General features: G+C 34.5%; 1 protein-coding gene across 1 annotated transcript; it reads left to right on the forward strand.

Moving 5' to 3' along the window:
* Positions 1 to 2,454: 2,454 nt before the first annotated feature.
* Positions 2,455 to 9,329, forward strand: LOC108209267 (methylenetetrahydrofolate reductase (NADH) 1). Its single transcript, XM_017380087.2, has 11 exons — positions 2,455 to 3,109; positions 3,291 to 3,351; positions 3,443 to 3,525; positions 4,232 to 4,405; positions 5,404 to 5,577; positions 5,664 to 5,764; positions 5,929 to 6,040; positions 6,744 to 6,824; positions 6,921 to 7,098; positions 8,476 to 8,810; positions 8,934 to 9,329. Exons 1-11 carry the CDS (start codon positions 2,696 to 2,698, stop codon positions 9,015 to 9,017), a joined length of 1,797 nt encoding a protein of 598 aa, XP_017235576.1. The 5' UTR covers positions 2,455 to 2,695; the 3' UTR covers positions 9,018 to 9,329.
* The last annotated feature ends 2,092 nt before the right edge of the window (positions 9,330 to 11,421 follow it).

Here is an 11,421-nt window from a genome sequence, read left to right on the forward strand (position 1 = left end):
ACCCGCCAGACTACAGAGATAGAGCCTTCCAGGGTGTATCTTCGAGAAGGTTCCACAAGCTCCCCGACAAGGACAACTCGCCAGACTACAGAGCAAGGCCTCCTCTAATCTTCATTCTCTATCTCCCAAGGAGGGCAACTCCTCAGACTACAAGGTAGAGTCTTCAACAAGTTAACAGTAGGATCTATACACACCCAAGGGCGTCCCCCTAGGTAAAATATGTCCCCTTCTGCCCTTCAAATGACGATCTTTCTCTGTAAGCTTCAACTTGGCGCGCCCTGAAGATAAGGCGCGCCCAATCTTCTTGAAGTGGTCTCTTCTGACTGACATGGCTAGCTTGGGCTTGGTCCACTCCAGAGCCCATCATAGTCTTCTTTTATGGGCCGGGTCTTCATGGTGATTTTTGCGTATAACAGTATGCATAGGAGAGTTGAGCATCTGTTCAATTTATATATATATATATATATATATATATATATATATATATATATTAGTAAACCGACTAAACGATACAAACCGAAACACTACAAATTGGTTTGGTTTTAGGGTTTACACGGTTCGGGTTGGTTTGAAATTTTGATAACCCGATTTAATTGAGTTGGGTTGTTAAATTCCGATAAACCGGCCAACCCGAACCCTGTGCACCCCTAAGTGATACTGTGACAGGTCAAGGTAGCGAAAAAAAAAAACAACTAACAGGTTAACGTATGGTAAAAAACAGCGTGCTGGGTCAGTTCTATTTTTCTTTATTTTCCAATTTCAACTTGTTTTTTACTTCGATTCTGAATTGGTTTAAATTGTATTTTTCTTGATTTTTTTGAAAACACTTTATTTTAATTTCCATTTCTTTCTCAAATTTAATTGAAGAAACAATTTGTTATAAGAGTAAACGACAAAATAGTGGCTGTAATTTTCCGAATTTTACTATGTTGGCTGGATTTTAAAAACTACATAATAGTGGTTGGAGTTTACTTCAGCATTTTAATAAGGTGGCAGCCATAAAATTCCATTAATTTTCCTCCGTCAACTCCAAAAAAATTTAAAAAATGAAGGATAAATGCGGGTTTTAGGCTTATTCCCGGTCTCATCACTGCCTGCCTAAATCTTTAAGTTATTCTAGGCTCGGAATCAAGCTATCATATTTTCCCGTTTCGATGTTGAAGTACAGGATAGGTTCATTGAGGATATCGAGGTTCACGTTCTAGTTTCACAAAGACTCTTGAAGTTCTCCAAAAACTATGAAATCAGTGTTTAGATGGGAGTTGGTTATTGAATACATGTTCTTTGAGGATACAAAATCGTGAGAAACATGACTTAAAGAACAGTCACAAGTATTTGTTGATATAAAATTACATTGAGCTTAATCTCTTATATAAACTGGATATGTATATACTTTAAAAGGGATGATTCATTTTTGAGAGGTCGAGAGCACCATATGTTTGAAAGAAATTCTCTAGTTGAAGTAAAATGGATGTGTTAGGAATTGTATCGCTCTATTCACTGGAATACCTGAAACATAGCTCATTGCATTTATCAAACACATCACATATCTTATAGAAGGGTGGCTCTGAACCTCTCTTAGACAGTCATTCTTTCCCCAATTATCCAGATAATTAATGGAGGGTGTTGTACCATTCTCTTGTCAACACATTTTTTTACAGTGGAAAGAGCTTGCAATTATAAGTGGACAAATATCGAGCAATTCAAGCAATGATCAAGATCACCGATCTGGTAAGGAAACTGCCGTCACAATCTAGATACCTGAATGCGATCAACAACATGAGCAAACAAGTTGATGATCTTGAGAAATTCTCGATGAAGATGAAATGTTGAAAAAGAAAGATACGTAGACACGAGATTACTTCATAAAAGTTGGACTCAGCCTTATAATCTTGCGGCCATAGTCGACCTTGGTAATAGTGATAGGGATAGATTGTTTGGCCGAGCTAACCAGTTACAAGGTATAAATTTGGCTAACATATTTGTTTGTAGCAGTTTTATTTTTGTAGTAGTTTTATTTGGCCGGTCCAAAACTGAAACTCGCGATAGAGTTCTTATTTCCCCTTCATCTTTGAGATACTTTGGGGTTAGTGCACATTCAAAAGATATATACACAGTACTGCAAAAAAAAGGATGCAATATTTAAATTCTCAATTATCAACATTGTTTATCAATAACAAGAATAGTAATATCCATCCCCGCATATGAAAACAGGTCCGTATCACGGACGAACTACGACACTTTGTTATTATATAACAAATGGATAGCTAGACAAAACGACTTAAGTTGTTTTCAAATTAGTGTTGTCTTTGTTTTTTTATTAATATATTAATTATTTGAACAAATTTTTATACATTAATAATATAATAAAAATTAATAATTTTATTATATTATTAAGAATTAAATCTCAACTACATATTATAAATTATAATTTTGTTGAAAAGAAAAGAAGAGGGGTTGTTGGGCGTGGGGACAAAAACGAGAGATGTAAAATTGCAAATCGATCCCATAGTTGGCGGTGGTTGGTGAAACTCACATATCTCCCACTCCCAATTCTTACCTATATATACTATACACAAACCCCCTCACTCTTTGTAGATCTACCCCAACCCATTATCATCACATATTACTAGAGTCTTGCAGCAGCTCAGCAGCTGCTACATTTCTTCCTGCTGTGTCCAAGATCTGATTGATCATGAAGGTGATTGACAAGATTCGCGAGATCTCGTCCTCCAATGGGGAAGACAACAAAGTGGTGTTCTCGTTCGAGTTCTTCCCCCCCAAAACAGAGGAAGGAGTCGAGAATCTGTTCGAGAGAATGGAGAGAATGGTGTCGCACAATCCCACGTTCTGTGATATTACTTGGGGGGCTGGGGGTTCGACAGCTGATCTCACACTTGAAATCGCGAATCGAATGCAGAACATGGTCTGTGTGGAGACTATGATGCATCTGACTTGTACGAACATGCCTGTGGATAAGATTGATCATGCTCTGGATTCTATCAAGTCTAATGGGATTCAGAATGTGCTTGCTCTCCGTGGGGACCCTCCTCATGGTCAGGATAAGTTTGTTCAGATTCAGGGGGGCTTCTCTTGTGCTCTTGATCTTGTAAGCTTCTACTCTCTTTTTTCAACTTGAGCATTCTACTCTCTCTCTCTCTCCCTCTCTCTCTCTCTCCCCCTCTCTCCCTCCCTCCCCTCCCCCCCTCTCTCTCTCTCTCTCTCTTACTCTCCCTCCCTCTCTCTCTCTCCCCCTCTCTCTTATTCATTTTTCTTCTTTTTGTATGCAGGTCAAGCACATTCGATCCAAGTACGGTGATTACTTTGGCATTACTGTTGCAGGCTATCCAGGTTACTACAAATCTTACCAATTCGAGATACAATTTTAAGATATAGTTTGTTGATGTTGCCAATTAATAATGCTATCGATTTTCTATTGCAGAGGCACATCCAGATGTTATACAGAGCAATGGTGTGGCTACATTGGAGAGCTATCAAAATGACCTTGCCTATCTCAAAAGAAAGGTACATGTCTTTTTGAAATCCCACAGCTTCGGCACATCTCGCTATATGTATAACTTCTCTTTTGCCTAATCGATTGACTACCATCATAGGAAGAAGCTCTATCCTTTACTCTTCTATCTAATGTTTTATGGCCTTCTTTCACTCGTATACTTACCTCAGAGGAATCCCTAACCCACAGCACAGCTGCTAACTCACTTTTATTACTACTTAAAAACTATAGAAAAATATCCTTCTAGGTACGAGAAAAAATCTTAAAATTTGAAATTAATTTTTAATAATAATTTAATCTAAAGTGAATGTAGTATAAACAATTGTTTCAGAATGTTACCATGAAGATATTTATTTTATGCGCAAGCCTAGACAGGACTTAGATTATAATATACTATTGAAAAAAAAGATAGATTCATGTTTGTGCACTCTGACGACTCTTTATATATTCAAATTTCATAAGATTGCCAAGAAAAAGATGGCATTTGTTGGTTTTTGTGGAAACAATTGCATAACATAAGCATTCTAACAAGTTACCCCTACTTGGTTTTCGTGGAAACAATAGTTTAGTCATTTGTTCATCTTATATCTGGCATTATGAAACAAAGATTCCAGCAATTAAAGGCACTAGTCTGCTTTGTTCAACATAGTAACTTCACAGTTAATTATTTTATATATGATTGGGTACTTAAATACACACTGTTTGCTTCTTTGACAGGTGGATGCTGGTGCTGATGTTATTGTCACACAACTTTTCTATGATACTGATATTTTTCTCAAATTTGTGAATGATTGTCGACAAATTGGGATAACTATTCCCATAGTCCCTGGCATCATGCCGATCAACAATTATAAGGGTTTCCTCCGCATGACTGGATTTTGCAAAACCAAGGTATGTATCTTCACAACTCTAAAAACTTGATAGGACAGGTTTCATGATTTTTCAATGTCATGCACTTCTATAGCGACAAAGAAAGAGTACTTTTTCGGCGTTGAGAGGCTCTACCTGTTTTAGATAGGTATTATTAGTTGGTCAAACTTATTGGCTATGGAAGGTAAAATCTGCTCCCTACCCTTTCCTGATGTGTACTATGTGCTCTATTTATTTTACCCCCTCCAAACCAAATGGTTTACCAACAGTGGGAGAACCAGAAATTGAAATGGCCCAGTGCTGAAATCTTTAATAATAACTTTCTTACTGATTATTCGAAATTAGCCAGGGCTTTTATGTAGTAATATGCTAATTTTAAGGAATATGACGGAAAAAAAATCCTTTGATTTTTCCAGATTAAGCCGGGGCTTTAACCTGAGTTGGCATTCCCTTGGTTTCGCCCCTTGTTACCAATAAAAATTATCCCTGTACTAGATTATATTTACCATAAGATGTGCAACTTAAAGATATGCAGAAATTGGAAAAAGAGTATTTTGCTCCACAGAAGTCTACCCTTCACCAAACATGCCTTTAAAATTGATCGTAAATTAATAATCCCAAATTCTGCCTATGTAGTGAATATCTGCAATGTAACTGAACTGCTGTATAAAATTAATGGTCCATGTCTGTTTCTTTTATTGATGGTCCATGTAGGTTCCTTTTCTTTTAGTGCACCGTACACCCCTTCATCTCTAATTTAAACTTTTTGGCTAAGCGATGTCATAAAACTGGAGATAATCATTCAGAAACTTACTTGCTACACTTTCCTTGCCACAAGAGTGAAAAATAGTTATTTCTCCATTTTTTATTTGTTGCATGTGGTAATGTATGATTATGTTTCAGTTTTAATATGAGTATTCAACATCATTCACAAGTGTTAGAAGGAAAAAGTAATATCTATTTAGCAGGTTGTGCTACTTCTGTATTCTTGAATAACCTAATAAATATAAGTATTGCAGATACCAGCTGATGTCACAGCTGCCTTGGAGTCCATCAAAGACAATGAAGAAGCTGTCAGAGCCTATGGAATTCACCTCGGAACAGAAATGTGCAAGAGGATTATGGCTTCTGGGATCAAAACATTGCATCTTTACACATTAAACATGGAGAAATCGGCCTTGGCGATATTAATGGTTAATATAAATACTATTTTGTTACAATTCCTCTTTTCAGAATTTGAAGATAAATGTGATCACATCTCTCTAACTTGCCTTCACAGAATCTGGGGCTGATTGAAGAGTCCAAAATTTCAAGGACCTTACCTTGGAGACGCCCAACTAATGTTTTCCGTGTAAAAGAAGATGTCCGCCCAATATTCTGGTATGCAGTGTTGGCAGTTATATATGTTAATTGCTGCACCACATTATCACTGAGTCATGAATGTTCGAGCAAACATATACACATTAGTTCTACTTCTGCTGCAATTCAACTCAACCGTGATCAAGATTCTGAAACATCTTATGCTGTATGGTTAATTAATACAGGGCTAATCGTCCAAAAAGTTACATATCAAGGACTATAGGTTGGGAGCAATACCCACATGGTCGATGGGGTGATTCTCGTAATGCTTCTTATAGTGCTCTTGCTGATCATCAGGTAACAGGGACTAGTATTATTTAAGTCTGAACGTATTATCTGTGCTAGTATAATCTACGTCTGACTCATTTTTGATGATTAAACTTAATGAGAATTAAACTTAATGAGAACTAAAATTGTATATAATCATTCAGGTATAACTAAATTCAGATAAAGCATATTTAGTGGTTGCCTAAAATTATATTAAAATGCCTATATGTTTGACACTGTAAGGATGATAATGAGATTATTCATTTTGTTGGCCAAAAGGACAAATATGTTAACTTGCAATATATATTTTAATTCAATCACCAAGTCCCCCAAGGCTATGTTTTTTGACAGAATCGAGCCTGGGATAGAACTTTCTGTTACAAATTTACACTATATGGGACTATTTTATCCTGAATATAGTATATGAAGTTATTGTATAAACAAAATTATATCACTTAATAGTTAAATTCCATGGTGGACTAGCAATACCGATTGAAAGGTCCCCTCAACTGAAAAGAAGTGATGACAATTACTCTTTGCTATCATTATAGAATTGAATTATTACCATATACCTAATGACAAACATAGTGTAATTCTAGTATGATATTTTTGTGTTTTTGTATTACCTATAATGTACATGTATTTTCCCCCTCTATCAAACGTTGTCCAGTTGTTCGAGAACAAAGGCACTTATCTATATTGCCAAATTTTCTAATGCTTTGTTCTACAACAGTTCATGAAACCACGTTCACGTGATAAGAAACTTCATGAAGAATGGGTTGTTCCTTTGACGAAAGTTGAAGATATCAATGAGGTATATTTGTAGTCACTAATTATCCTATTTGAGTTGATTGTAAGGAATAGCTTTACATATCAGGTCATTCACCCATTTGTGATGTTTATTTGTCAGATATTTAACAATTACTGCCTGGGGAAACTGAGAAGCTGCCCTTGGTCTGAGCTCGATGGGCTTCAGCCAGAGACTAAAATCATTAACGAACAGCTTGGAAATATCAACTTAAAGGGATTTCTTACCATAAACAGCCAACCAGCTGTAAATGGGGCAAAATCTGACTCTCCCTCTATTGGTAAGTGACATTATTGTGTGATGCTTTCTATATCTCTAAAACATGATCAAACATACATGTGTACTGGTGCGCTCGCACACACACACACACATATGTATTATATTCAATGGAGACCACTCCTAAATTGGAGATTTGGAGACCTTTAGAATAGCCGATAGATTAGATGTAATTATAACAAAATGAATGTTCAAGATCAATTCTAAAATATATTTTCTTGTCTTTCTTCCTCATCTACACGTTTCTGTACAGCAATATACAAATGCCCCTCTCTCTCCTTAATCGTCTTTATTCCCCTAGATCTACATAATTTTTATAGTCAATCATCAATTAATCACAGAACAATTAGCGATCACACTCTTCCAGTTCTCTTACAATATATTCTTATCACAACCTCTATAATGACACACATTAAAGATGTTGATAGGTGAAGTTCCGTGTCACGTGATTTTCTCCGCAGAACCAGGTTCTGTTAAAAACTTGATTATATCCTGTGTAGTAATGTGGTGTGAGTGATGGTTGAAAGTAGATTGAATCAATTGTTTCGCATTGAACAATGCAAAACAATATGTTGTATGGCAAGTGAACATGTTCTGCATTTGAACACAGTTTGTTTATTTTCTTTCCACTATTCTCTTGATTTGTAAGGTGTGGAAGTGATGGATGATTAGATATGAAAAAATTTGATAAAAAAAAAAAAAATTACAGATGTGATGTCCTGGAAACAAAACACTATACTCTTCTTATGTTTAATGCAAGCAAATATGCAAAACACAAAATTCTACTTAAAGGATAATATGTTTTGCATGCACTATGTCGTATAGTTTTGGAATGTGAATAAATATCTAGAAAAGAAAACTCGCTGGGAAAAATGGTGCAGTTAGGTAACAGCTTTCACTGATGACAAATCTTTGTATATATTCACTTGACAAAGTTCAGTTATTTTACTATTTATGTTAATTATTATTTTATTAGGTGTCTCCAAAGAATCCAATATATTAGGGTCTTCATAGAACCCATACGTGTGTATAGTGTATTGATTTTCCAAATTAAATCGGTCTCCATGGAACCCATATGTGTGTATAGTGTATTTATTTTCCAAATTAAACCTAAAAAATATATTTATATTTAGTTATTCATCTGCCTTGTGTCTATCTATATAAAAGGGTCCTCTTTGGGGTGCCACCCATATATGTTTGTGTATATATTCTCATATATTATAGTAAACAGTTACACATATAATGCACTAGTTTAACATAATTATATAAATTTAGGCATTGAAGCTTGGGGAGGTTGGTGGTCCTCATTGAGAACCCTTCAGTTAGTGTAAGAGGCTCTATAGACATAATTGACCTCACTCTTTTGTAATATGCTTTGCAGGATGGGGTGGCCCAGGTGGCTATATCTATCAAAAGGCTTATGTCGAGTTTTTCTGCTCCACTGATAAGTTGAATGCTCTGGTTGAGAAATGCAAGGGCTTTTCATCCCTCACCTACATGGCTGTGAATCAAGAAGGGAGTTGGATTTCCAACATAAAGCAAACTGATGTGAATGCTGTAACATGGGGTGTGTTCCCTGCAAAGGAGGTCATACAACCAACTGTTGTAGATCCTTCCAGCTTCCTCGTGTGGAAGGACGAGGCATTTGAAGTTTGGTCTAAAGGCTGGGCACAGTTATACTCGGAGGATGATGCATCAAAGAAATTGCTCGAAGAGGTTGGTGTTTCATCCTTCATATAACCTAATATGCTTCACGCTGATCACGCAGCAAGATTTTCTTTTCCTTTATTATGTGAATGCTTCTTTACCAATGACAATATTTGAACTACGTTTTTACAGGTGAAGAGCAGTTACTACTTGGTCAGCTTGGTAGATAACGACTATATCCACAGTGATCTCTTTGCTGTTTTTAAAGATTTATGAGATCTGTAGCTTGACAGGTTGTGAATCCCTTGAGCGACTGCAAGAATCAACGGGGTCTTTGCTTGATTGGTGTGCGGTTATAAAGATCAACAAACTTTACATTTATTTAGTCGGAACAACATTATGTTATGAATAACACAATTCTTTGAAAGTTTGAATTATCCCTTCGCTTCACTATGCAAACTGAAGATGAAGTCCTATCCTGCTACCATCTCTGTATTTTAATTAGCTGCTATGCCAGAGGCAATCATGTATTCGTAACCTATGGTCATATATATTCAACAGTGAAAGAATTATGTACTTTATTCTTCATTTATCCTCTATACACAGGAAATTGAGTAATACTATGTTTTATAGTTTACCAACTAATTGAACTCCAATATAAAGCTTTTTAGGGCTTCTGATAACCACAGTATCAGAAATCTCCATGAAAGGATATATTTAACTGTGTCTAATGTACCATCAAAGCGTACCCTATAAATTCCAATGGGTTCTACTGCAAAAGATGTGATGTGAGACTGTGAGTAGTATAGTAGTGCTGTCGGATGATTCAAACACAGATTTATAGCATCTCACTTTTATATCCGATTCTCATTTACATTCCCATCTACCATCTAAAATCCAAACACACCTGATTCTCATTTACATTCCCATCTATCATCTAAAATCCAAACACACCTGACCAAACCAGTTTCGCATACTGTCTTACACATAATCAAAATTTTCTAATGATTCCAATGTTTATATCATCTCACTTTTATTTTAAAAGTTCATTCGATTCATCAATTTTTCCCTTAATGACATGTTTTTCACATAATTGAAGATATTTAAATTTTATTTAGAGGCCGTTTGAAAACATACATTTCATTTCAAATGATGTATTTCAAATGACAAGATTTGAATTGTCATTTCAAATTCTCAGATTTATACTGATAGGATTTCAAATGAAATCCAAATCTAACTTCCCATTTCAAATGAAATCCAAATCTAACTTCCCAAACAGATTATTTGACCAAATTCAAAATTTCAAATGAAATCTGGTTCCAAACAGGCCATTACGTAAATGATAATTACTTTTGAGCTTGAATGACTTGTTACAATTTTGAAATATCCTTATATAGTTTAATTTATTTGTCTTAGTGTTTCTAATTTATATTAAATATTCAATAGTGTATATTTTTATTGAAGAATTCAACAATTTTCTTAATTGATATCTTTTAACAATCAATTATTTTCTTAATTTTAGAAATTTATTCCTTTTATTAATATTTGAATACTTTGTTAATAAATACTATACTCTCACTTCCTTTAGGTTGTTATTTTTTGTACAAAATGTTTGGCAAGTGTTTTTAGACATATAAATAGTATAGTTTTATACGTTATTTTAATTCTTTCTTCCTGGATAAAAATTTAATGTTGAAACTTGTATTTTAAAAAATAAAAATAAAAAATTAGTAAAGGAACTATATTTTATATATGAAGAATTGTTAACAAATGATGGAGACGTATAGAATATTAATTAGTGTTATAATTTCATGAAGTTCACAGATCTAATACAACTCTTTCACATGCTTAAATAACCTTTTCAGATAGACAATAAATAAATTTTAATGATTATATACTAAGGTTAATAATTTCATAACATTATTTTGAATTTTTTGCACTTTTATTAGTGAAATATTTCTAGCTGTCTATTAGATGTATTAATGACACTAGAGTTTAATCTTATAAGAAGATTAAAATTTAGAATCATGTTCCAGAAAAACTATTAAGTAAAGAACCTTTAGAACCATTACCTTATTTTTGGTAGGCTAAAATACATTTTTACCATTGAGATATGTCATGGTGGACATACCAACCATCAGGTTTTCAAAAAATACGGTTCAACCATATAAGTTTGCTGTTATGCACATTTCAGCCATAACCGAGCGAAAAAGCAAGAAACCGGCCGTGCGTACAGCGCACTTGCGGTTCCTGCAAATGTAAGTACTGGAGGGTACACGTTTTTATTTGTTTCTGGAAAAAGGCAGTAGCCTCTTCCCTCTTGCATGCCATCTATATAATTTATTTGATTTTAATTCAATAAACAATCCCTCTAAATAATAATAGCTTCCTCTTGTAGCATTAAAATCTAAATATATGAAAATATATAATAATATTTAATTTATTAAAATAGCCTTCAAAAAATATATAATTTATTAAAAAATAAATCTCAGTGGTAAAAATGTATTATGAAATTGTTCATGTGTTTTACCAGTGTCCTTTATTATTCTCTACGTAAGAGTGTTCATGATGTGCAACAATATATACTCCTTTCTTTCCCACAAGAAAAACAGTCTTTAAAACCAGCACACCTTATCCCAATTTATATAATTTTATTAGCTAAATGCCAAAACAAAACCCA

Source organism: Daucus carota, chromosome 2 (assembly GCF_001625215.2).
Source record: "Daucus carota subsp. sativus chromosome 2, DH1 v3.0, whole genome shotgun sequence".
Taxonomy (NCBI): Eukaryota; Viridiplantae; Streptophyta; class Magnoliopsida; order Apiales; family Apiaceae; genus Daucus; species Daucus carota.

Excerpts from the sequence above, each read along its gene's own strand:
- LOC108209267 (XM_017380087.2), top strand. The coding sequence starts at position 2,696 with ATGAAGGTGATTGACAAGATTCGCGAGATCTCGTCCTCCAATGGGGAA. Across the intron at positions 3,110-3,290 it reads TCTCTTGTGCTCTTGATCTT|GTCAAGCACATTCGATCCAA; the intron begins GTAAGCTTCTAC and ends TTTTGTATGCAG. Across the intron at positions 3,526-4,231 it reads TTGCCTATCTCAAAAGAAAG|GTGGATGCTGGTGCTGATGT; the intron begins GTACATGTCTTT and ends CTTCTTTGACAG.